This window comes from Triticum urartu, chromosome 1 (assembly GCF_003073215.2).
Source record: "Triticum urartu cultivar G1812 chromosome 1, Tu2.1, whole genome shotgun sequence".
Taxonomy (NCBI): Eukaryota; Viridiplantae; Streptophyta; class Magnoliopsida; order Poales; family Poaceae; genus Triticum; species Triticum urartu.
The window spans coordinates 526093931-526121410 of record NC_053022.1 but is presented as its reverse complement, the minus strand read 5'-3'; the positions used below and the strand labels follow the sequence as shown (position 1 = coordinate 526121410).

The window sequence follows — 27480 nt, the reverse complement described above, 5'->3', positions numbered from 1 at the left end:
GGCCCGGCCCGTCTGGCCAGCTATACTCCGTATCCCAGCCTGATTCACGAAATATGGAGCAGCACACTTCATCTGCATTTGGATATTGCGGCGGTTGTGCGCAAGCACAAAGTCATTATAATGCGCCCTTCCTAACACCTGTTGTTGGCTCATAGGTCATAGGTTGTTCCCCAATAATCTAAAATTCAAACCAACTTCATTCCTAATAATTTGGACAGATAATTAGTTGTACTGTGACTTACATTGACAGAACAACTAATAATTAGTTAAACTCTAAACTAAATGGCTAACTAGTCTAAAACCCCTACCGGTTCAGTTGCAAAAACTCTAGTGGTGGACATGCCAAACTGTAACAACCTCTCGTCCACGGCTAGTTAAGTTGCACTGAGGGCCATGCCATTGCAATCGGATTAACATTACTTGCAGTTGCAAGTCTGGTGGAGAATTTTCTGCATGCTAAGAAACAGACAACAGAGGGGGCAAGAGCAACTCCAATGGAGCGACCTAAACGGACGGCGATTTCGTCTGCTTTTTGTCCGTTTGGGTCGGCCGCCCGTCCGGCGTCCAGCCTCTTTTAGATTTGGATCGGCACGGGACCCACCGCGCCGACCCCTTTCATGTCCGCGCGCAATTTTTAGAAAAAGGCCCACGGCCATAGATCAGCCAGCGGCCATGTCGTCGCCCTGGTTTTGGCGCTCCAACGTGCGCGGGGAATTGAGCAGCCTAGCGCGCTGGTTTTGGCGCGCCGCGTCCAACGCGCGTTATTAAGAAGGCGTTCCCTCCACACTCTGTCGGCCGCCCACTTGCTTCGCCGCCTCTCACTCGCCTCGCCGCCTCTGCGCCACCATGTCGATGCGCCGCCTGGGTGCTTCGGGTTTTTCCGGAGTCCGCGAGTGCCACTCCAACGCCTTCTCCTCCGAAATCTGGTTTGGCGAAAAACGCCTCAGTGTCGACACCTTCGACACCGCAGAGGAGGCGGCCCGCGCGTACGACGCGGCGGTGTGGCGCCTCCCGCTACCTCGTCGGGAGATGAATTTTCCCGACGTGTCAATGAGCCAGCGAGCGCAGGATCTCGAGCCTTTCCCGTGGCTTTTCACCGACGAGGATCGTCGTAACAACTGGATGTGGCAGCGTCGTCTCGCCATCGCCGAGATGGACGTGGAAGCCATGGCGGTGTGGCGTGAACGCTTCCCGCAGAACATCGTCAACGAGCGCCAGTTCTACAAGCAACGGAGGACGGAGAGGGAGGCGAGGAGGACAGAGCGAGCCGCTTATCGGAAGGACAAGCGTGTACGGAAGCAGGCCGCTCAATTGAACATGAAGCTAGGAGAAACGTCGTCCTGGGACTCCAAGGACGAGCGGTATGCTGACGCTTACATTCAGACGTCGGAGAAGAACATTACCGAGTCGAAGTCGGAAAACGACGAGTAGTTGATCTTTTCTTTTAGCAGTCTATGCTATGAATTATGTATGTATCCTTATATTATCCGGCCACCCCGGCGGGTAGTTCATCTTTTCTTTTAACAGTTAATCCTTGGTACTATCTATGTTGAATTGGCGGGCGGCGTCGACGACGAAGGAGGCGGGCGAGGGTGCATTGTTGGATGGGAAGAGGGCAATGTGCTATCGGGCTCGGGGAGGGGAGAGGGCGAGCGTGCGCGCGTACGTCTCGTGTCCACGCCGACGCAAATCCGGCTCAAAAATGGGCCAGGAGTGAATCGCCCGTGGATGAAAAGCGGACACGTATCCGTTTGGGTCGACGCAAATCCAGCTTAAAAATAGACCGGGAATGGATCGCTCCCGGACGAAAAGCGGACGCGTGTCCATTTGGGTCGGCGCATTGGGTCGTCTTTTATGTCCGCGCTGATCCAAACGAACGGCGATAGACGAAATGGGTCGCTCCATTGGAGTTGCTTTAAGTATTGAACTGGCAGCCAAGACAAAAAATAAATAAAAAGGATGAATGATCTGGGATGGCCACTTGTAGAATAACAGAGAAAAAAAGACGAATGAACTAGCTACCTTTGGATTTAGACAGCATAAATTGAAAAAAAAAGTCCTGGTAAAGAAACAGAAAGAAAATAAGACTTGACACAAGGCCCATAACTAGACAACCCATAAAAAATTGAAAAGGTTAGATGAGAGGGACACGGAGTATCTTAGCTCGGATGAACAGTAAAGACACCCAAAAATTCTAAAAATAAAAATAAAAAATGATGTTTTTTGGGGCAAACATTGACAATTTTTTTAGGAAAAGGCGATGAAAAAATCAAAGAGAGAAAAAGATTACAACCAACATAAGGTTGGATGAAGAAAGAGTGGACGACATAATCTTACTTTTTTTTTGAATGGGAGAGGATAATATTAAACCACTAAAGATGTGGGCATTATAGAGCACAAAAATTTACGATACATGTATAGGATGCACTCAATGTGTACGAGCTTGTTTCATGGATGTATTAGAAATGATACCCTGGAATGGATGTAAAGCGAAGCAAATTGCTTCCCCGCCGAGAGCCGAAGTTTGTGTGGATTGTAAGGCCAATTCCACCGCGCGACCCTATCCTGTCCGGTTCCGTTTGTTTGGGGTAAAAGGAACAAAGGAGGCGGCCCAGCGCGCGACGGCCCAGACCCATCTTGTCCGTTTTGTGTCCGGACCGACCCATTTCGAGCGCAAACTTGCGCCGGGTTTGGGTCGCGACGGCCACCAAACGGACGCGCGCTCGTCCGCGTTGGGGCCGCGTGGCAGGCGGCCACCCACCTCCCACCCACCCACATCAATGCGCACGAGCGGACGGCCTCACCTGTCATCCGCACGTCGAGCGGTCACCGTCCTTCTTTAAGTGGGAAGCGTGGACGGGTCGTCGTCCACACTGCCCCACGCCACCCAGCGGCCTCCTCGAACCCCGACAGCGCAGAAACCCTAGCCTGACTCCTCCTCGAGCTCGCCGGCCGCCCACCTCGCCATGGGCTTCTGGAACGGCAAGGGCAAGCACGACCGTGAGGCCGGCTCCTCCTCGGGGCGCCGCCGCGGCTCCGTGAAGAAGGAGGAGCCCGCGTCTCCGTCGCGCTCCTCCCGTCGGGCCCCCGCGCCAACGCCGCACTCCTCCCGTCGAGCCCCCGCGCCGGCCCCCTTCACCATTGCCCCTAGGCCCTCCGGCGAGCGCGACCGGCAGTACATCTGCGCGGACGTGTGCCGGAGGTACTGGGAGACGAGGACGCCGGTCCCGTGGAGCGACGCCCACCTCCCCAACGGGTGGCACCTCTCCGCGGACCGGGTCCCCATCCCGCCAGTGCCGGCGACCGGCCGTGCACGGCGCGATGAGATCAACCGCCGCCGCCGCCTCCTCCCCGACGACCTATACTACGACCACAGGTATGCCCCCGACTCGCCGCTCTGGGACACATGGCTCCAGGACGAGCACGACGTGCGGCGCGCGTCCTACTTCGCCGGCACCGTGTCGGGGCCGCGGAGGCCACGTGCAGAGCCGCGCGGGCGTACGCGGGTGCGTGGCCTGACGCCCACGCTGTCGCCTTCCCCGTCTCCGTCGCCCCCTCCCCCTCCTCGCATGACAGCGGAGGAGGAGGCCCGTCTCCTGCAGCGTGTCATGGACGACTCCATGAACACGCACGACGAGCGGCAGTGGGACGGCCTGGAGGAGGCCGTGGCCCTCTCTGCCGCCGGGGACGTCGCCTTCCCGGAGCTGCAGCTGGCGGCCGTCACGGCGGCCGCCAAGGAGGAGTCGATGGAGGAGGACTCGCTCGCGTTCGAGAAGCTCCTGGGCCAGGGGTGGGGCTGGTCGTGCACTGCGCCGGAGATGGCCGCCGACCTGGGCATGAACTGGTGCCCCACTCCGGAGCGGGAGGCCTCGCCACGGGTGGAGGTGGTGCAGGCAGCTCCGGCCGTCCAGCCCGCCCCCGTCCACCACGCACCTCCGGCCCACCTGTGGACGCCGCCGAAGTACGTCGACCTCGTCAGCGACGACGACGACACCGGCGGCCAGTGAAGACGGCGACAGCCACGGCACCGACGGGCGCGGCAGGAGCGCGCGGGAGGTGGAGGCATTTTTTTATTTTGTTTTATATGTTAATTATGAAAAATGGGCCTTTTAAATGGCCGTGGAAACTGGGCCGTTTTGTGGCCGCCCCCTATATATATTTTATGTTTTTTTAAAATGTGTTTATTTAGTTTTTTAGTTATTTCGTTTTAGTTTTAATATTTCTTTTATTCACGTCCACCCCGGACACGATTTGGGGTGCGGCCGCGCGGTGCGCGCACGCACGACCCATCTGACAAAGACGGACACAGGCGAACCCATCGGCGCCCCAAAGGGACAAAATCCGGCCAATCCGGACGTCTGTTTGGGGTCGTGCGGTGGAGTTGGCGTTAGATGTGAATCTGCCTGCCCGACAGATTTGTCAAGTGTCTGCGTTTTTTTAGGGCCTGAAACAAAATGACTTATTTTCCCAAAACAATGATGTATTGTTTCCCTGCCAAAATAAATAATAATGATGTACTCCCTCCGTCCCTAAATATTAGTCTTTTAAAGATTTTAATAAAACTACATACGAATATATATATGAACATATTTTAGAGTGTAGATTCACTCATTTTGCTCGTCTGAAAAAGACTTGCATTTAGGAAATGAGGGAGTAAAAGACTTTAATCCACAAGCTAACGCACATTGGAGATGCACCATTCCAGGGATTTTTTTTGTCCAAAAGGACCCCCTGGCCAACAGAATTGACAAAAAAGACTACCTGTGAATATATTTGACAAAAAGGACCCCCTGGGCCGTGGCGGCAGGCGCGGCAGGCGACACGTGGCGCCTGCCGCCGCGCCAGGAGGCGGCGGGCCCGGCCGCCATGGCAGGAGGCGGCAGCGCGGGGTATAACGGACCAGCTACAGCGTCAGCAGGCGGGACAGAACGGGGCGGGCCAGGTGGGCCCAGCCGCCGCTGCGGGAGGCGGCCGGCGCTGCTCCTGTCGCCTGCAGGCCGACACAACCTGCTACTCGCGGGCCGAGCCGTGGGCCCGGCCGCCACCAACGCTGGCGGCAGCCTGCTACACGCGCTGATTTCTAGGCGCTGCTGACAGCGGTGATTCCCACGCGCGGGAAAATGCACGCTGATGTTTTCGTTTCTTTCGCCCGGGAATCAATCAGTTCTGCTTTAGCTTATTTATTCGCGATGATTCGCTGCTATCCGTGAGCAGACGTGACGGCACTGCGGGAATCACTCACCCAGCGCTGGCTGTTGCTACGCAATGACACTGCTGAAATACACTCACTCGCTGCGGGTATCCGAGGCTGCGGTAGGTGAGTTTATCCTATTGTGTCGACACTACAGGGATCCTCTTCCTTTTATATACTATGCTTCTGCTCCGTGCGCAAACACACTCTCTGTGACCTCGTTCCTCTCCTTTGCTCTCTAAGTCTCTAAGTACATAGAGAAAGAAAAGCTGAGTAGGCATTTTCACTCGTGATTTAGGGTGATTTAGAGTTGGATTATGAAGATGGTGAAGTTGAAGAAAATTTAAATCAAGGTAAGGTGTATCCATTTTTGTTGGTTTCGTTCGCATGCATGATGTTTTTGTTCTGCTTGATTAGTTCCTAAGTGTGTGTTTTATATAGTTTTAGGCAATATTTCAGCACTTGGAGGAGTCATTTAGAGCTTCAGGAGTAGGATTTGCGTAGCGAAGTGAAATACGAAGTTGAAGATCAAGGTATGAGCTTTGCAATACATGGATTTTTTTGTGCATGCATGATGGTAATTAGTTAGTCTTTTAGCCATTCATTAGCTATGCGATGTTAGTGCTTAGAGGTTAGAAATAATTTCAAACGACAGATACAACATTTATATTATTTTTTTGAGAAGAGTAGGTTGAAGATGTTGTATCAATGTTAGTTGCGTCCATTAGTATTGGCATGCGAGAAGCTCTTAATACGGTAATTAAGAAAAAAAATTGCACTGTAATTGTTCATTGCATGTGGTATGTTTATTAATAAGTCCATGGTTAGGAAACCATAGGTCTACTTTGTTATGTTGCAGTAATCTAAATTTTCTATGTTAAGATTAGGTGCTAATGTACTTAATGATGTATGTAATTAGGTAAAATAATTCATCTTAGTAGCAAACAAGGAGGAGATGACGTGATTGAAGAAATTATGTTTCCATCTTCGCTGTCCCTTTTGAGGTGATGATCACATAGATGCAAGTGCTATTTTCATACTTTTGATAGCAGAAAGAAAAATCCGTGTGTAATATTGATGTTCATGTGATAATAGGTTGACTCCGTTCATAGTTTTGATATGTTGTGGGGGTTTTTCCCTACAGTCCCCAGTCAAAAAAAAATAGGTTGACTCCGTTCATATAGTACTGGTGATGGAAATTTATTCAAACTATTTGGACTCTTAATTGCATTCGCAAGCACATCCATATTGGAGCTAAGGTATAAAATGACACCGTGATTTTGTTAATATTTTTTATATTGATGTACTGTTGCGAATAATGTGTGCATGCCGCTGCAAATATTATTATTTGTAAATAAATGATTGCTATCGTATGATATTTAAAAATTATATAAATCCAGAAGAAATTAAATGTTTACTCATATGATATTAAAATGTTATTATCGTACTATTATGTTTAATGGTTGTTTGGATAGCGAGTAATTACCATCGGTTTTACTCTCGTAGACGAGTTTGAGAAAAAATATATCAAAATTAGTTTTTAGTAATAGTCGTTTTTACTCTCGTAGACGAGTTTGAGAAAAAATATTATCAAAATTAGTTTTTAGTAATAGTCGTTTCTACTCTCGTAGAAGAGTTTGAGAAAAAATATATCTTTAAATACCCGTTAACCAAATATTTGTAAGCAAATGATTCTAGAAACAAACCGAATATTTGTAACAAAAATACGGTTATTATTTTAGTCGTATGATATGTAAATGTTGTCATCGTTACTAAATGTTCAGTTACTAATTATTTGAAATGTAAACGTGTATGTTGGTTAGGTACTATGGAAAATTTAGTAGTGTACTATGGGAACGTCTTACGCGACGGTCCATTCGGGGTGGATGTGTCCTTGTGCGAGTCGACTACAGTTATGGTGAGAGACATGGTCAACGTGGGTTACGCAGCTGTTAGAAGGTGCATCCGAGCGGTGTTTGGCCCAGTGGTGCAGGAAAAAAATGACAATGGAGGCCTTCGTCGTTGACGGAGGAAATGATGGGACAGTTGCCCGTTGGGGTTTGCGGCCTGTCACAGGTGATCGGTCGTGGGGGTCGTACATGAGGTTTGCAAGCAATCCCAATAACTCAATGTATGGTCAGCCGATGGTGTATGTGCCCAGACTATACAAGCCTTCAGGCACTGTCGCCCGGTATTATCTGTTGATGGTACCTTTCTCACTGGAAAGTACAAGGGCACACTATTGGTGGCGATTGCAGCGGATGCAAATAATCAGCTTCTTCCTATTGCATATGCATTGGTCGAGAGCGAGAACAAAGATAGCTGGTTGTGGTTCCTGAGCTGCGTGAAGATTGGTGTCGTGAAAGAGCGTAAAGGTGTTTGCATCATTTCTGATCGCAACACTGGATTATTAAGCGCTCTTGAAATAATTAAGGCATCGGAAGAAGAGTGGGGCTGGCCCGATCTAGAGGGAAGGTGGTGCATGAGGCATTTGGCAGCAAACTTTTACTCCAAATTCAAAAACAAGGATTGGTTCAAGTTATTCAAGAGGATGTGCATGCAAAAAACTGAAGCCAAAATGAATGCGATATGGGCAGGTATCAATGGTCCGAGAAGATGCAAAGACATCTGGACGAGAAAGCAAAGAAGTCCCAAAGTCATGGCTGCAGGAAAGTGGACGCACTTAGGAATAAGTGGGAGGTCAATGTGCGAGCCAAGTACGTTAAGGGTCACCACAGAGGATCAAAAAAGCAAGCTGTCACCCTTGACTCAACCTCCTGTGAGTGCACTTGTAACAAGCCCAAGCTTGAGGGCTACCCTTGCAGTCATGTGCTCCGGGCGGCTGCTGTTCAAAAAATCAGCGTCGAGCCATACATATCGCCGTACTTCAACATGTACAATCTGTACAACACTTGGAACGGTGAGTTCTGGGCTTGGGGCATTGATATGAACTACAAAATGTTGTGGCCAGATGGGCCGAAATGGGTTCCGAACGCCGACTTGATGAGAACCGCAAAGGGACGACGTCAGTCTAGGCGTCATCGCAATGACATGGACCATAGCCAGATGGGAGAACCAAGGCGATGCCGCGTTTGCAGGTGTCCTGGACATTCACGCAAAGACTGCCCGTATCGAGCCAACAACAACGCATGATGTTGATATATATGTACTCGCCATGTCTATTTATATTTCTACTCGTTATGTGTACTTATATTAAATTTAAATTGATTCTCTTTGTATTATTGTACTCCTGATGTTAACTTCAGATAATTAATGTAAATCGTATCTCTTTGTATTTTTTAAGTTAATTTTGATTTGCATTTGTATTTCTGTCTTCCTCGTAATTTATATTTGTATGTTTGTGTGCAGGTTATGGGTGAAGTGCCAGTGCTTTTGCAGGGGCCCCATGACGCCGGCCACCGTTGCCACCTATTTTTGAAACCAAATAGTAAGCATGATTATCGGCCTTTCAGACTTCGAACCATAAAGAAAACATGGCCAATACACAATCAATTCCTTGCTCACCTTGACGCTTATGGACTACAAGGTTTTGCTAGGCTCACATCATGCAACGACCAAGTACGTTCGGACCCATCCCTTTTGACATCCCTCGTTGACCGGTGGAGACCTGAAACCCACACCTTTCACTTTCGTTTTGGGGAGCTTACACCTACACTAAAAGATGTTTCTATGATCACTGCTCTACCAATTAGAGGTGAGCCGGTAGTCTCTCCACGAGTGTCTCCATCTTGGGCATTAGATATAGCAGCCCGTCTTGGGATGGAAATGCCAGAATCACAACATTCTGGTAACCCTCGGGGCATCCCACTCGTCTGGCTTCATGATAACTTTCTTAATTTTTCTAGCTTCGCCAATGAGGAGACGAGAAAAAGACATATGTTTGCGTATTTGTTGTGGCTCCTCGGGAACCTATTTCCAAATTCACATGGGGACGTTGTTGTCCCTGGTCTCATCTACATTGCAGAGAATATGGTAGATGAACCTTTACCCGAGCAGCCAAAATACAGCTTCGGTTCTGCCATGCTATCTCATACATACAGAGGCTTGTGTGATGCCACGCAAAAAACCTCTTTCGCACAAAAAGCTCCATTACTTTGTGTCGCCTATGAGTTTCTACAGTTGTGGTCCTGGGAATACCTCCCTGTAGGACGACCTCGTATAGTACAACCCATATACCCATACGACTTTAGCGAGGGTGCTTGCGCAACTATGGCCACCAGGTGGACAAAGGCACGGAAACGTTGGTCTCCAGATATTGCGAAAAATTGTTACCCTATGTACCACCAGCAGTTTGAGATACTTGATGAGGCAGAAGTCACATGGAACCCGTGGACTCAGGACCAGCTAAAAATGGTCTTTGATGCTCGACACTTCACACCAGGCATGTTGACCGATAGTGCATTCTGGCTGACTCGCTGCAACTTATTGTTCCTGTGGTGTGTTGAGCCTTACAACCCAGAGCGTGTAATGAGACAATTCGGTCTCTATCAAGAAATTCCACCACCTTTTCCCAGACGTATCGACGAGGAAACACATAAGTAAGATGTGACATCCCTAAATAGTTAGTGTCATTTTTAATTTACTAAACTCACACTTTGTTACATAATTTGCAGGCTAACCAATATGGGCAGGGGTTGGAGTTTATACGATTGGAGGGAAGAGAACATTGAATGGGTACACAAGTGGGAAAATGAAGCGCTAGCAGATATAGTGCATCAACTTAGGTATATTTTATGTACATTATTTTTTTACGATGATCATACGATGCGTGAAGATGCTTTGCTTTCATCACAACGGTTTATGTAATTATTTAATTTTGTAGACCGTACGATGGAAGTACAGATCAAGCGTACAAGCAGTGGTACTGCATGAACACACGTGCTAGCCTGGCCAGTCAGCCAGCTAATATACCAACACATCTCACACAAGAGGAGCAGGCGCGGAGACATGTTGAGCTGCATGCAGCTTACTATCCTGACCAGATGGTAATCACTTGTAACTTTTTTAGGTCCATCATTTCATAATCATTTGAACTAAATAACATCCAAATATTGTTCAGCTTGAAAATGTCGATGAAGTAGGGCAGATGGTTACGGATAGCATGCCGGCCCAGGGCCCATATCGCAAGACATTCCAGAAACTTTTGCAACAATTCGTGGCAAAGAAGTTCAGATGCGGTAGAGGCGACGACGTTGTCACTGGAGCATACATGCCGGTAGCGAGGTCAGCCAGACCAAGTGCGGCGCCGTCGTCCAGACCGAGCGAGGTGCGTACGAGCCATGAGCAATGGGGGGAGGGTCCGAGTACTAGAACGACATTGACACGACATGACTCATCTCTGCCACTGCATCGCTCTTCTTCGATGCAGCTTCGTCAGGGGCAGACATCTCAGGACCATGGCACGGGTTTGGATTTGATGCCTGAGCAGTTTCTTTCCCCTAACCCATATGCGTACACAGGATATGATGCATACACCCAAGGTGAGGGATCTCAGCCGTATCTCGTACAATGGCCAGACAGTATAGGAGAGGGATATAATCAGATAGTCATGTTTACATTTCAATGCATTTACAATGATATCATATATTATCCTCTAACAGTTTGTTTAAAATGTTTCTATGTGCAGGACATACCTGATGTTAATTGGGGCGATGAGAACACCCAACGTGGCGTCAACACAGGCCTCCAGGGAGCATCACATGATCATGGCGTCAACACAGGCCTCCAGGGAGCATCACATGATCATGGCGTCAACACAGGCCTCCGGGGAGCTTCACATGATCACATCATTAGTTACAGAGTTCTTCGGAGGGGACGTTATTGGCCCATCTTTTATCCCCGCGAGAGTCACAACCATAGCCTACAATTACGCTTCAGGTTCGCAACAAGGATTCGCGACTCCACCACCTACGCAGGACTCGCAGACACATGAAGCCGAATTGGAGTACGGCCGCGGTCTTCGTGTGACCGGCCCCTAATCGCTTGTCGCCTTCCGGTCGTAAGGAAAGGGCCAGGTGGTCATCGTATTAGGGTGATTCATCTATCACGTGCGCGACCCATTGTATCTACATATGTCTGTATCAGACTTTTCGATTTGAACATCTATGTATGCTGAAATAAAAATGCACCAGTCAGGAACAATTTTTCCCGCCTATATTCTCCCGCCATACTATCCGCTCCACTCTTTTGCTTATGTTAGGCCGAAATAAATTTTTTTAAAAAATTTGGGCTGATGAATACTGTGCAACCATTGCCCGTCTTAGACATTGAAAAAATATATTTTCAGGCAACGCTTTCCCCTCAATATTTTAGAAGGACCGCAGAAAAGCATCCATTTTTATGGACTGAGGAGAGCGAGGACGAAGATGATATCTTCATGCCGCCGCTTCCGGGTTCTGCATCGTCAAAGGGCAAGAGTTCTGCATCGTCCAAGGGCAAGAGTACTGCATCCTCGAAGGGCAAGAGTTCTTCATCGTCCAAGGGTAAGAGTTCTGCATCCTCGAAGGGCAAGAGTTCTGCATCGACGGAGGATGACGATGATGCCTTCATGTAGTTTTTAAGCTATATTCCAGTTGTACCGTTTAATTCAGATGTACTTGCATTATTAGTTTGTACTCTCTTATTGTAAGGCATTATGTTCTATCTTAATTTCATTTTATAGTTGTTGCACGATGTTCGATAATTAGTGGAGGGAAAGAAAATGCCACTACTTTATTCTAAAACTATATATTTTTTCCATCACGACAAGGTACAACTGAAAATAAGATACAACACGACAAGGTACAACTGAAAATAAGATACATCGTAGAATTTAAATAAAGCTACATTTAACTACTGAAATGAAGCTACATTAAACTGCAGAAATAAAGATACAAATGATTGCGAAATTTAAAATACTACCACAGGAATCTACTGAGTCCAACGTGGATATTTTCCTTTTCCATCGCCAGCTTCTTCTGCTGCCTTGGCCTGACGAGCCCTTTCTTTCTTTCTCTGCCTCTCCGCCTCACGAGCTTCCTTTCGCTGTCGTTCCTGCTCCTCCATGCGACGAGCCTCTTCCCTGTTTTTCTTTCCTAAATCCTGAAAAAACTGGTGTTGCTCCGCATAGTATTCTTTTAACTCTCTCTAGCTCAGACGATAAATGATGGCGAGAAAATTAAGCGGGGATATTTACGATCCCTGTAGTGTCGGCACAACAGCTTCCCGTAGCCTCGGATTCCCAGTGCCATCGCATCCGCTGAGGCAAAAGAAGCAAAGGCAGGATTGATTCCCGGGCGAAAGAACCAAAAGCGTCCATATTCCCGCGCGCGTCGGAGTCACAGCCGTCACTGTCGCGCCTCGGAATCAGCGCCGTCTGCGCACTGTCGCGCGTGCAGCAGCACAGGACAGGCCGCCTCGGCTGGTGGCGGCGTGGCCCACCTGCTGGGCCCGCGCGCAGCAGGCCTTGTCGGCAGGGTAGCGACAGCGGCAGGGGCGGCCGCCTCACCCGGTGGCGGCCGGGCCCACCTGGCGCGGCCCGTTACGTCGCCGGACTGTGCACTGTGCACACACCGTTATACACCGGGCTGCCGCCTCCTGTTGTGGCGGCCGGGCCCGCCGCCTCATGGCGTGGCGGCAGGTGACACGTGTCGCCTGCCGCGCCTGCCGCCACTTGTGAGGGGGTCTTTTTTGTCTATTTCATCTGCAGGGGGTCTCTTTTGTCAATTCCAGTGGGCAGAGGGTCTCTTTCGACAAAAAATCCATTCCAGGAGCGCCAGCGTGCAAACCACGAGCCGTCACGTATTTCCCACTTGGGTGCTGTGCCAGGCTATCGTCACCGCTGATGGCTCACCTAGACGGACTGACGGACGTGATGACCCGCCGGTACAAGCCTTCGTCAGTCGTGGCCTACTTTTATTCCACTCACCCTTGCCAAAAACCGACTTTTTATTCCCCCCGATCCCGTCCTTCACTTCGCACACACTCTCCCCCCGATCTCGGCCATGGCTGCGCCGCCGCCGGCGGCGACGGAGAAGAAGAAGACGTTCGTGCTCTACCCGTCGCTGGGCGTGGGCCACCTGAACCCCATGGTGGAGCTGGCCAAGCACCTGCTCCGCCGCGGCCACAGCGCCGTCGTCGCCGTCGTCGACCCGCCCGACGGCGACCCCACCTCGGCCGTCGCGGTGGCGCGCCTCGCCGAGGCCAACCCCTCCATCGCCTTCCGGCTCCTCCCGGCCCCGCCCAGCCCGGACCCCGCCGCGCACCCCATCAAGCGCGCCCACGACACCCTCCGCCTCGCCAACCCCGCGCTCCGGGCCTTCCTGCGCGCGCTGCCGGCCCCCGCCCACGCCATCCTCCTCGACATGTTCTGCGTCGACGCGCTCGACGTCGCCGCCGACCTCGCCCTCCCCGCCTACTTCTTCTTCGCCTCCGCCGCCAGCGACCTCGCCGTCTTCCTCCACATGCCGTACCTCTACCCCGGCCTGCCGTCGTTCAAGGACATGGGCGAGGCGCTCGTGCGCAGCCCCGGCATGCGCCCGGTCCGCGCGGCGGACATGCCGCTGTCGGTGCAGGACAAGGAGAGCGACATGACCAAAGCCCGGATGTACCAGTTCAAGCGCATCGCGGAGGGGAGGGGCGTCCTGGTCAACACCTTCGACTGGCTGGAGCCCACGGCCCTGAAGGCGCTCGCCGACGGCGTCTGCGTGCCCGGCCGGCCGACGCCGAGGGTGTTCTGCGTCGGGCCGTTGGTCAACGACGGCAAGAAGAGCGGGGACGGCGAGACGCGGCACGAGTGCCTCGCGTGGCTGGACGCGCAGCCGGAGCGGAGCGTCGTGTTCCTCTGCTTCGGCAGCATCGGCGCCGTGTCCGCGGCGCAGCTGAGGGAGATAGCCCATGGGCTGGAGAGCTCCGGCCATCGCTTCCTGTGGGTCGTACGGAGCCCACCTGCGGACCCGGCCGACGTCTTCCAGCCGCGCCCGGAGCCAGACCTGGACGCGCTCCTCCCCGAGGGGTTCACGGAGAGGACACGGGACAGAGGGATGGTGCTGAAGATGTGGGCGCCGCAGGCGGAGGTGCTGCGGCACGCCGCCACCGGCGCCTTCGTGACGCACTGCGGGTGGAACTCGGCGCTGGAGGCGATCATGGCCGGGGTGCCGATGATATGCTACCCGATGTACGCCGAGCAGGCGCTGAACAAGGTGTTCATGGTGGAGGAGATGAAGATCGCCGTGCCGTTGGAGGGATACGAGAAGAGAATGGTGAAGGCGGGGGAGATAGAGGCCAAGCTGAGGCTGGTGATGGAGACTGAGGAAGGGACGGAGCTCAGGGAGACGCTTGCGACGGCGAGGAAGATGGCGTCGGACGCCATCGGCGACGGCGGGTCTTCTGACGTGGCATTCGCCGAGTTCTTGGGAGATTTGGAGAATGGAGGATGCAACAATTGATCAAGCTGGCTGGATGACAGATGTACTCTGCAAGGTTGGTAGTAACAACCTGCAGATTTTCTCAGCAGCATAGGAGAAAAATAGAGTTTGTATTACTGCATTAGTGTGTCCAGTGCAGCAGGGAGGGCTCATTGCTCACTCAAATTATTGTATCAATCAAATTGAATAATGTCGGCACCAAATTATCAGAGAGGCATGCGCCAAATACAGCAGTTCATTGTGATTTTTTTGGGGGATCTAAACTGTTCATTGTGACTGTCAATTCTGAACAGATGCACTGACTATTACCTAACATATTGTGATAGAGCTTGCAGTTTTCATAGCTTCAGTTTGGAATTTGGAAGCACAACTAGCTATGGGCATATATCATTTTGAGAATATAATTGCTGAAGCAGCTAATCTGCATAGCAAAACTACTATCACCACCTGCTGCAAGCCTGTAAATTCACAACAGATAGTTCATACTTCTGATCAAGGGAGGGAATCGGTGCTAACCTTCAAAATCACACAATTCAAAGACCAATCTTGTTGCTGTCTTCTGTGCTTGGTCACTCTGGGAGCTTTAATCACCTCAAGAACTCAGAGAACACCATCTACGACGATCCACTGTTTGCCTGCGCTTCCGCGGCCTTCTCCTTCGGCAATGACAGACTCACATTACAGAATAAGTGTAATTATCTTAAGACAACTAAACCAAAATCAGGGTAAGAACAGCACAAAATGCATGAGAGAGCAATGCCTGTGTTAGTAGAGCTGCACATACGATGCACAATCTTTTTTAGACAACCAGGCCTATAACATCAGGATAAAATGCAAAAGAAACAAAGTAGCTCCCTAGACCAAACACCACCAGCAAAAGTAAAAAGACAGTACGGTTAAGGGCAGAACAAAAAAACATCCAGGATCTTCATCTGGCGAAGAGATCAGCGCAGTTTCCTCAGGCAGCATCAACATTGTTGAAGAACAAGATCTAAGATCTCCTGCTTCCTTGTCCAGAGAACCCGCCAATGCTGCAAGAAGATCAGGATAAGGTTGTTTCGAGTTCTCCATAAAGCCAAACAGCCATAACACCATACCAAATAAACTTCACACTCCCATTCGAGCCATAATTCAGACAACCAAGGAAATGGTGCATGGACAGAGGACTCCACCGTCATCCCAGCGTCTCCCGAACCACACAGCCCATAAGAAAGCAGCAATGAGACACTGAAACAGCAGATGGTCAAAGGCCATCAGTTCAGTTGGCCCTTGAGGAATCAAGATTTGCTCTCTATTCTCTCTCTCTCAAAAAGAGATTTGCTCTCTAGTCCGCACCACTATCAAGAACGGCTGATTTTTTAGAAAAGGAGGAGGAGCCCCGATCAAGAACGGCTTGCCAAGCAAAGAACCTAATCTTAAGAGACACCTTGATTTTCCATATTTTTTTCCGATAAGGAGTCCACACTCCCTGGAAAGCCAGCAATGGATACATGGACTAGAAGTATAAATACTATTGTTAGTTAAACTCCACTACACTTTTGTCAGCCCAATTCTTCAGGTATATGGGCTGAAGCAAAGACATAAATTCCTCCCGCATTTCCGATTCTGAACACCTGAAAGCTCGTTTGAAATGAATATCCCGGCAGTGGGTCTCTACATCATAAGCCTTAGCCCTTATCTGCCGAGATATCAGGATCAGGGGCCACAAGGAACAGTTCAGGGAATTTGATTTTCAAAGTAGTATGGCCAAGCTAAACATCTAGCCAGAACCTGACCTGTCTCCCATTACCAACCACAAAAACTTTCCCCCACTGAAACCAGTGTTTGATCTTTTCCAGACCATTTCAAAGCTGTGATCCTTTCTTAACAGACATAAAAATGGAAGAACCACCAGGCAAGTATTTCTTCTGAAAAAACCGTTGCCACAAAGAACATTAGGCTCATTAAAAAGCTTGCAGATCCATTTCAGCAACAGAGATGCTTATGTAAATGCTTGCTGGTGCCGTGAGCCCTCCTAGTCATGCCATGAGATCCATTTCAGCAACAGAGATGTGCTCAGCACCAGAGTAGTCTCTAAAAGCTTTCAAAAGGGGCAGGTCAAACAGAAACATATTTCAGTCTAGCTTATATGCTCCACACAACAAACTAAAGCTATACCAACAGACCAATGAAAATGGTTTGCGTGGATCACAGGAGGCCAAGAAAAGACTAGAGGGGCAATGCAATGGACAAAAGCTGACATAGAAACAACTCCATTTAAGTAGTTGGTTTACCTGAGTTCTTCCAAGAAAAGAACATCATGAGTAGGTTGTGCTTCCGTGTTTAGGCGCTTATTGTGATTTCGCATTTCAGCGCCATGAGTAGGAGGGCTCATGCCACCAGTAAAATCGAAATAATAACCATAGCAATTCATCAAGGGAGCATGTGCTAAATACAACAGTCCCATGTACTGTCAATTCTGAATACAACATAACTGAGGAAAGCTTCAGTGTGGAATTCAGGAGCACAGAGCTATGACATATCATTTCAGTAGTATATTGCTGAGGCAGCTATTATAACTTTCACCACATCATCTTAACACCACAAGCGCAAGTTCATAGTTCAGGGTGGGAATTGATTCAAACCATTAGAATCACACATTCCAAGGCCAATCCTGTAGCTATCTTGTGTGCTTGATCATGTGGAGAGCTTCGAATGCTTCAAGAACTCGGCGAGCGCCATCCGCGACGGCCCGCCGTCTGCCAGCGCTTCAGCGGCCTTCTCCTTGGCCAGTGCCAGCCTCTCCCTCAGCTTCTCCCCTTCCTCTGACTCCATGACCAGCCTCACCTTCCTCTCCACCTCCTCAGCCCTCACAAGCTCCTCATCGTATCCCTCCATCACCACCCCGACCTTCATCTCGTCCACCACGAACACTTTGTTCAGCCTCTGCTCCGCGTACTGCGGCCAGCACAGCATCGGCACCCCGGCCGACGCCGCTTCCAGGACGGAGTTCCACCCGCAGTGCGTCACAAACGCGCCGGTGGCGGCGTGCCGCAGCACCTCCACCTGCGGCGCCCACATCTTCAGCACCATCCCCCTGTCTCGTGTCCTCTCCGTGAACCCCTCGGGGAGGAGCGCGTCCAGGTCTGGCTCCGGACGCGGCAGGAAGAATTTGGCCGGGTCAGCCGGAGGGGTGCGCACGACCCACAGGAAGCGGTGGCCGGAGTTCTCGAGCCCGTGCGCTATCTCCTTCAGTTCCGCCGCCGACACGGCGCCCATGCTGCCGAAGCAGAGGAACACCACGCTCCGCTCCGGCTGCGCGTCCAGCCATGACAAGCACGCGTGCCGCTCGCCTTGCGCCGCCGCCGAGTCCGAGACGATCAGCGGCCCGATGCAGTACACCGGTGGGGTCGGGCGGCCGGGGACGCACACGCCCTCCCTGAGCGCCCCCACGGCCCTCGCCTCAAGCCACTCGTAGGTGTTGACCAGCACGCCCCTGGCCTCCGGGATGCGCCCGTAGTGCCCGATCCTGATGGTGCAGATCGGGTCCGCGCGGTCCATCACGGTGTGCGGCATGTCGGACGCCGGGATCGGCGGGACCCCGGGGAAGCCGAGGGGCGCCTTGCCCATGTCCCTGAAGCTCCCCTCCGTGGTGGCGAAGTGGCGGGGCAGGTGGAGGAACGCCGCGAGGTCGCCAGCGGAGGAGGTGTAGTAGATGTACGCCGGGACGCCGGTCTGGGCGGCGGCGTCGAGGGAGTCGATGCAGAAGAGGTCGAGGACGAGCGCGGCGACGGAGGGGAGGGAGCGGAGGAAGGCGAGCAGGGACGGCACGGTGAGGCGGAGCAGGTCGAGCATCTGCAGGAAGGGGTGGGGGTCGGGGTCGGGGTAGTCCGGGGGCGGGAGGTGGTGGAAGGCGATGGAAGGGTTGGCGGCCTCGAGGCCGGCGACGGCGGAGGCGGTGGACGAGAAGAAATCGGCGGTGGAGGCCGGCGGGGTCGGGACGGCGATGACGACGGGGACGCCGCGGAGGAGGAAGAGCTTGGCGAGCTCCACCATGGGGATGAGGTGGCCCACGCCCAGGCAGGCGTGCAGCACCACGGTGGGATTGGGGTTGGCCGCCTCCATTAGCGACGCGCCGATGGCGATGAGGCTGATGAACAGTGAGAGACTGAGGAGACTTTTTTTAGGGAAGAGAGACCGAGGAGACTATACCTGGCCAAACGGGCCGGCCCGGCACGGCACGGCCCGGCCCATCGTAATTGTGCCTGGCCCGGCACGGCCCGCCAGGGCATGATTACTATATGGGGCCGTGCCGTGCCGGCCTGCGTGCTAAACGGGTCGGCACGTTGGCCCGTTTAGTACGGTGGGCCGCATATTTTCAGTCTATTATTTGACGCACTGAACGTTTTTAGCCTATTTTTACATGTTGAGTCATATATAGATGTAGAAAAAAATAAAAAAAAACTTAATCGGGCCGTGCCGTGCCGGCCCGCGTGCCCAGCCTTCAGGCGCAGGCACGGCCCAGGGCGTGCCGCGTGCCGGGCCCGGCCCGTTTAGCGCGTGCCGTGCCTGGCCCAAGACAAGCCGTGCCGGCGTGCTCACGGGCCGGTCCGAAAAACCCGGCCCATTTGGTCAGGTATAGAGGAGACTGTAGCCGCTCTATGCGGGGATCCCGACCCATGCTTTGCATATGTTGTGTGTTTCACGGATTATGGCCCATTAAGGAGCTAGAAAAGTAGAAAAGGTCCACTAGGCTACAGGATCCAGCTTGCCTGCTTCCTCCTCATGCTCCCATCCGTGCTCCCACTTCATTTTACGGCTCTTTTTTGCTTTTTCCTTCCTAATCTAATCATTCTTGATTTTAACGGGATGGGGCCGGGCCTTTATTTTGTTCCAATCAAATCAAACCACATACGCGGGAGTACGGATGGGCGCCCGCGGGAGGAGCAGGCAAGTCTCGTCCTAGGCTACAATGGAATAAGTTTTGCAGTTACAACCGGACGCCTAAGTAAGGCATATGCTCCTAAAAACAAAGTAAGGCGTCTATGGGGTAGACAACGCCAAACAACCAATATTGTTAGGGTTTCTTGTGCCGCCGCAGTCGTCGTCATCTGAGAAATTTAGGTCCCCTCGCCTTCAACTGCCATTTTGGCACTGAGAGGTGGGTGGACCTTGGATCTTCAAGACCTCTATATTCTTCGCCATTGTCTAGTGATCATTATAGTTTTGTAAGAATAAATTTCCTCTCGTTTGTTTGGCGGTGCCATGAGATTAGAGAGTTTTCTGTCCTCGCAGATCCGATTATTCAGATCTGATGTGTTTATGTTGCTGTGTCAAGCCTTTTTTGTTGGTATGATTCTTTGTGGAGGTGAAATTTTTCATCGACACCATGGTGAAAATATAGTGATTCGACGGTCTGCACTTCTAGGGCATCATCCCCGGCCCAAGTACGTTAACCGATCAAGGCTTCCCATCGATCATGGTTCATAAACAAGAGGAATGCAAGCAACAACTGGTAAATCCCCTAGCCACAGATGGAGACACACTGAAAGAGATGCAGCTCCTTTTGCTAAAGAGTGGGCTTCAAAATTACTTTCCCTAAACTCAAAGCAGAAATCCACAAAAAATGAATTTCTAGTACTAAGATGAATGTCTTTCAGAACTTGTGCATATGAAGGCGAAGCTCCTTTCTTGATGTTTGTACTGACCTCTATGCAGTTTGAAGTAACTACTAGTCTCTGAATATTAAGATCTTGTGCCAGAGCTAACGCCTCGCAGCATGCATGAGCCTCCCAGTATAGCTGGATCGACAAGGTCATCAAACACAACAACAGATGAACCAAGATAATGACCAGTCTTGTCCCTTATAAGTGTCATGCATCTCCTTTGTCCCTAAGGTGCGAAATTCCTCCATCTACATTTGCCTTTGCAGCATCTTCGACAGGAGTTGTCCATCTCCTAGTCTTCAGTCTTCTCACAGGAGAAACCTGTAATCTGCTAGCTAAAAAATTGGCAATCTCCCGTTCTTCGAGGTATTTGTTTATGAAGGACATAGTCGATAGGGGACTTTGAAATTCTTCATCGTGAATTGCCAGTCGTCTGGCCCACCAAACTGCCCCCATGGTGAGTAGAACCCAAAAGAGCCATAGCTTCGGATCCTCACTCCTGTTTGAGATCACATGTTCAAGCACCTCTTCATCTCCAAGAGCCCAAACACATTTCGCCATCCGGCAACTGAATAGTGAATGCCACCATGAATCAACATCAAAATGCCGCCACAATCTCATCTAATAAGGGTGGTTGTCCGACCTAGAAAAACAGCGAACGATCCAGCTCCATCGAGCAGGTAGAGGAGGCCCAACTGCGCAAACTTCACATTGTCTAATCGCATGGACTAGCGTTAGTTAAAAAACCAACTATACACGAGATTACCTAAAAACACTGTACGGGAGATATTTGTGTGGGTTGAGAGGTTTAGGTGAAGGAAATATGCCCTAGAGGCAATAATAAAGTTGTTATTTATATTTCCTTATATCATGATAAATGTTTATTATTCATGCTAGAATTGTATTAACTGGAAACTTAGTACTGTTGGAAATATGCCCTAGAGGCAATAATAAATTAGTTATTATTATATCATATTTCATTGTTCATGATAATCGTTTATTATCCATGCTAGAATTGTATTGATAGGAAACTCAGATACATGTGTGAATAAATAGACAACACCATGTCCCTAGTAAGCCTCTAGTTGACTAGCTTGTTGATCAATAGATGGTTACGGTTTCCTGACCATGGACATTGGATGTCGTTGATAACGGGATCACATCATTAGGAGAATGATGTGATGGACAAGACCCAATCCTAAGCCTAGCACAAGATCGTGTAGTTCGTTTGCTAAATCTTTTCTAATGTCAAGTATCATTTCCTTAGACCATGAGATTGTGCAACTCCCGGATACCGTAGGAGTGCTTTGGGTGTGCCAAACGTCACAACGTAACTGGGTGGCTATAAAGGTACACTACAGGTATCTTCGAAAGTGTCTGTTGGGTTGGCACGAATCGAGACTGGGATTTGTCACTCCATGTAAACGGAGAGGTATCTCTGGGCCCACTCGGTAGGACATCATCATAATGTGCACAATGTGACCAAAGAGTTGATCATGGGATGATGTGTTACGGAATGAGTAAAGAGACTTGCCGGTAACGAGATTGAACAAGGTATCGGGATACCAACGATCGAATCTCGGGCAAGTATCATACCGATGGACAAAGGGAGTTGTATACGGGATTGATTAAATCCTTGACATCGTGGTTCATCCGATGAGATCATCGTGGAGCATGTGGGAGCCAACATGGGTATCCAGATCCCGCTATTGGTTATTGACCGGAGAGTTGTCTCGGCCATGTCTGCATGACTCCCGAGCCCGTAGGGTCTACACACTTAAGGTTCGATGACGCTAGGGTTATAGGGAATAGATATACGTGGTTACCGAATGTTGTTCGGAGTCCCGGATGAGATCCCGGACGTCACGAGGAGTTCCATAATGGTCCGGAGGTAAAGATTTATATATGGGAAGTCATCATACGGTCACCGGAATAATTCGGGGGGTTACCGGTATTGTACCGGGACCACTGGAGGGATTCCGGGGGTCCACCGGGAGGGTCCACCTGCCCCGGAGGGCCCTATGGGCTATGTGTGGAGAGGGACCAGCCCCTTAGTGGGCTGGGCGCCTCCCCCCTAGGGCCCATGCGCCTAGGGTTTGGGGGAACCCTAAAGGGGGGGTGCCCCCCTTGCCTTGGGGGGCAAGGCAACCCCCCTGGCCGCCGCCCCCTCCTCAGATTGGATCTGAGGGGGCCGGCCCCCCTCTCCCTTGCCCCTATATATATGTGGGGGTGGGAGGGCAGCCGCACCCAAGTTCTGGCGCAACCCTCCCCCTCTCCCAAGTCCTCCTCTTCTCCCGCGGTGCTTGGCGAAGCCCTGCAGGATTGCCACGCTCCTTCTTCACCACCATGCCGTCGTGCTGCTGCTGGATGGAGTCTTCCCCAACCTCTCCTTCTCCCCTTGCTGGATCAAGGCATAGGAGATGTCACCGGGCTGCACGTGTGTTGAACGCGGAGGCGCCGTGGTTCGGCGCTTAGATCGGAATCAACCGCGATCTTAATCGCTACGAGTACGACTCCTTCATCCGCGTTCTTGCAACGCTTCCGCTTAGCGATCTACAAGGGTATGTAGATGCACTCTTCTTCCCCTCGTTGCTAGATTACTCCATAGATTGATCTTGGTGATGCGTAGAAAATTTTAAATTTCTGCTACGATCCCCAACAGTGGCATCATGAGCTAGGTCTATGCGTAGTTCCTATGCACGAGTAGAACACAAAGCAGTTGTGGGCGTCGATATTGTCAATTTACTTGCCGTTACTAGTCCTATCTTGATTCGGCGGCATCGTGGGATGAAGCGGCCCGGACCGACCTTACACATACTCTTACGTGAGACTGGTTCCACCGACTGACATGCACTAGTTCCATAAGGTGGCTAGCGGGTGTCTGTCTCTCCCACTTTAGTCGGATTGGATTCGATGAAAAGGGTCCTTATGAAGGGTAAATAGAAATTGGCATATCACGTTGTGGTTTTCGCGTAGGTAAGAAACGTCTTGCTAGAAACCTATAGCAGCCACGTAAAAACTTGCAACAACAATTAGAGGACGTCTAACTTGTTTTTGCAGCATATGCCTTGTGATGTGATATGGCCAAAAGGATGTGATGAATGATATATGTGATGTATGAGATTGATCATGTTCTTGTAATAGGAATCACGACTTACATGTCGATGAGTATGACAACCGGCAGGAGCCATAGGAGTTGTCTTAATTTATCTATGACCTGCGTGTCAACATAAACATCATGTAATTACTTTACTTTATTGCTAAAGCATTAGCCATAGTAGTACAAGTAATAGATGACGAGACAACTTCAAGAAGACACGATGATGGAGATCATGATGATGGAGATCATGGTGTCATGCCGGTGACAACGATGATCATGGAGCCCCGAAGATGGAGATCAAAAGGAGCAAAATGATATTGGCCATATCATGTCACTATTTGATTGCATGTGATGTTTATCATGTTTTACATCTTATTTGCTTAGAACGACGGTAGCTTAAATAAGATGATCCCTCACTAAAATTTCAAGAAAAGTGTTCCCCCCCCACTGTGCACCGTTGCGAAGGTTCGTTGTTTCGAAGCACCACGTGATGATCGGGCGTGATAGATTCTAACGTTCGAATACAACGGGTGTTGACGAGCCTAGCATGTATAGACATGGCCTCGGGACACATGTGAAACACTTAGGTTGACTTGACGAGCCTAGCATGTACAGACATGGCCTCGGAACATGGAAGACCAAAAGGTCGAACATGAGTCGTATAGAAGATACGATCAACATGAGATGTTCACCGTTGATGACTAGTCCGTCTCACGTGATGATCGGACACGGCCTAGTCGATTTGGATCATGTTTCACTTAGATGACTAGAGGGATGTCTATCTGAGTGGTAGTTCATTAAATAATTTGATTATATGAACTCAATTATCATGAGCATAGTCTAAATTGTCTTTGCAAATATGTTGTAGATGAATAGCTCTTGTAGCTCCCTGTTTCAATACGTTCCTAGAGAAAGACCAAGTTGAAAGATATTGTAAGCAATGATGCGGACTAGGTCCGTAGTCCGAGGAGTGTCCTCACTGCTACAGAGAAGGCTTACGTCCTTGATGCACCGCTCGATGTGCAAACCCCTACAACATCGTCTGTGGATGTTGTGAACACCTGACAGACACATCCTGATGACTACTTGATAGTTTAGTGCACCATACTTTACGGCTTAGAATTGGGATTCCAATGACGTTTTGAACGCCATAGAACATATGAGATGTTCCAAGAGCTGAAATTGGGATTTCAGGCTCATGCCCATGTTGAGAGGTGTGAGACCTCTGACAAGTTCTTTTGCCAACAAGATGGAGGAGAATAGCTCAGCTAGTGAGCATGTGCTCTGAATGTCTGGGTGCTACAATCACTTAAATCAAGTGGGAGTTAAACTTCCAGATAAGATAGTGATTGATAGAGTTCTCTAGCCACCATCACTAAGCTACTAGATCTTCGTGATGAACTATGACATGCAAGGGATGGAGTTGATCCCAGAGCTGTTCGCGGTGCCTAAGACCGCAAAAGGTAGAAATCAAGAAGGAGCATCAAGTGTTGATGGTTTAACAAGACCACTGGTTTCAAGAAGGGCAAGGGCTAGAAGGGAAACTTCATGGATGGCAAACCAGTTGCCGCTCCAGTGAAAGAACCCAAGGTTGAACCCAAACCCGAGACTAAGTGCTTCTATTGTAAGGGGAACGGTCACTGGTAGCGGAATTACCCCAAATGCATGGTAGATAAGAAGGCTGGAAACTTCAACAAAGTATATACGTGTTATTAATGTATACCTCACTAGTATTCCTGGTAGCACCTGGGTATTGGATACCGGTTCAGTTGCTATTATTGGTGACTCGAAGCAAAAGCTACGGACTAAACGGAGACTGGCTGAGGGCGAGGTGACGATGTGTGTTGGAAGTGTTTCCAAAGTTGATGAGATCACCATCGCACGCTCCATCTGCCTTCGGGATTAGTATTGAACCTAGATAAATGTTATCAAGTGTCTACGTTGAGCATGAATATGATTAGATCATGTTCATTGCAATACGGTTATTCATTTAAATTAGGGAATAATGGTTATTCTATTTACATGAATAATACCTTTCATGGTCATGCACCCTATGTGAATGGTTCATTGAATCTCGGTTGTGGTAATACACATGTTCACGCCAAAAGATGTAGAGTTAATAATGATAGTACCACTTTCTTGTGGCACTGCCGCTTAGGTCATATTGGCGTAAGATGCATGAAGAAACTCCATGTCGATGGATGTTTGGAGTCACTTGATTTTGAATCACTTGACACATGCAAGCCATGCCTCACGGGCAGGATGACTAAGACCCCGTTTTCAGGTACAATGAAACGGGCAAGTGAGTTGTTGGAAATCATACATGCTGATGCGTGTGATCCAATGAGAATTGAAGCGTGCGGTGGATATCACTATTTTCTCATCTTCACTGGCGATTTGGGTAGATATAGGTATATCTACTTAATGAAGCACAAGTCTGAAACATTTGAAAAGTTCAAGCGATTTCAGAGTGAAGTTAAGAATCATCATAACAATAAGATCATGTTCCTACGATCTGATCAAAAAAGGGGATTTTCTGAGTTATGAGTTTGGCAATCACTTAAGACATTGTGGAATTGTTTCACAGTTGAAGCCACCTGGAACACCACAAGGTAATGGTGTGTCTGGACGTCGTAATCGAACCCTATGAGATATGGTGCGATCTATGATGTCTCTTACCAATCTACCGTTTTCATTTTGAGGTTATGCGTTAGAGACAGCTGAATTCACTTTAGATAGGACACCATCTAAGTCCGTTGAGATGACGTCCTATGAACATTGGTTTGGCAAGAAACCAAAGTTGTCGTTTCTTAATGTTTGGGGATGCGATGCTTAGGGCTTCAGCCGGAGAAGCTCGAACCCAAAGCGGACAAACACATCTTCATAGGATACCCAAGGGTGACAGTTGGGTATACCTTCTATCTTAGATCTGAGGGCAAATTGTTTGTCGCTAAGAACGGGTCCTTTCTCGAGAAGGGGTTTCTCTCGAAAGAATTGAGTGGGAGGAAGATAGAACCTGATGAGGTTGTCGAACCTTTACTTCAACCAGAGAGTGATGCAACACAGAAAGATGTTTTCTGTGGAGCCTACTTCTGTTGAATAGGAAGTTATTGATAGTGATCATGAAGCTTCGGATCAAGTTTCTATCGAACCTCGTAGGTCGACAAGGATATGTACTACTCCTGAGTGGTACGGTAATCCTGTCTCAGATATCATGTTGTTGGACAACAATGAACCTACGAGCTATGGAGAAGCGATGGTGGGCCCGTATTCCGACAAATGGTTAGAAGCCATGAAATCCGAGATAGGATCCATGTATCAGAACAGAGTATGGACTTTGGTGGACTTGCCCGATGATCAGCGAGCCATTGAGATAAATGGATCTTTAAGAAGAAGACGGACGTGGGCGGTAATGTTATCGTCTATGAAGCTCGACTTGTGGGAAAGAGTCTTTTCACAAGTTCAAGGAGTTGACTACGATGAGAATTTCTCACCCGTAGCGATGCTTAAGTCCGTCAGAATCATGTTAGCATTAGCTGTATTTTTCGATTATGAAATCTGACAGATGGATGTCAAAACAAGTTTTCTTACCAGTTTTTGTAAGAAAAAGTTGTATGTGATACAATAAAAGGTTTTGTCGATCCTAAGGATGCTAAAAGGTATGCTGGCTCCAGCGATCCTTCTATGGACTAGAGCAAGCATCTCGGAGTCAGAATATATGCTTTGATAGAGTGATCAAAGCTTTTAGGTTTATACAATGTTTGTTAGAAACTTGTATTTACAAGAAAGTGAGTGGGAGCACTACAACATTTCTGATAAGTATATGTGGATGACATATTGTTGATCCGAAATAATGTAGAATTTTTGGAAAGCATAAACGGTTGTTTGAAGAGTGTTTTTCAAAGGAAGACCTGGATAAAGCTGCTTACAAATTGGGCATCAAGATCTATAGAGATAGATCAAGACGCCTGATGATACTTTCAAAGAACACACACCTTGACATGTTTTTGAAGGAGTTCAAAATAGATCAGTCAAAGAAGGGGTTCTTACCTGAGTTGTAAGGTGTGAAGTTGAGTAAGACTCAAAGCTTGACAACGGCAGAAGAAAGAGGAAGGACGA

General features: G+C 49.5%; 2 protein-coding genes across 2 annotated transcripts; one reads left to right on the top strand and one right to left on the bottom strand.

The window, feature by feature from the left end:
* The first annotated feature begins 13118 nt into the window (after positions 1-13118).
* On the top strand, positions 13119-14873 carry LOC125525619 (anthocyanidin 5,3-O-glucosyltransferase-like). Its single transcript, XM_048690632.1, has one exon. The coding sequence runs from the start codon at positions 13195-13197 to the stop codon at positions 14635-14637; it is 1443 nt and encodes a 480-aa protein (XP_048546589.1). The 5' UTR covers positions 13119-13194; the 3' UTR covers positions 14638-14873.
* Positions 14874-16998: 2125 nt separating this feature from the next.
* Positions 16999-18783, bottom strand: LOC125525632 (anthocyanidin 5,3-O-glucosyltransferase-like). The gene has a single exon (XM_048690640.1). The coding sequence runs from the start codon at positions 18718-18720 to the stop codon at positions 17293-17295; it is 1428 nt and encodes a 475-aa protein (XP_048546597.1). The 5' UTR covers positions 18721-18783; the 3' UTR covers positions 16999-17292.
* Between the last annotated feature and the right edge of the window lie 8697 nt (positions 18784-27480).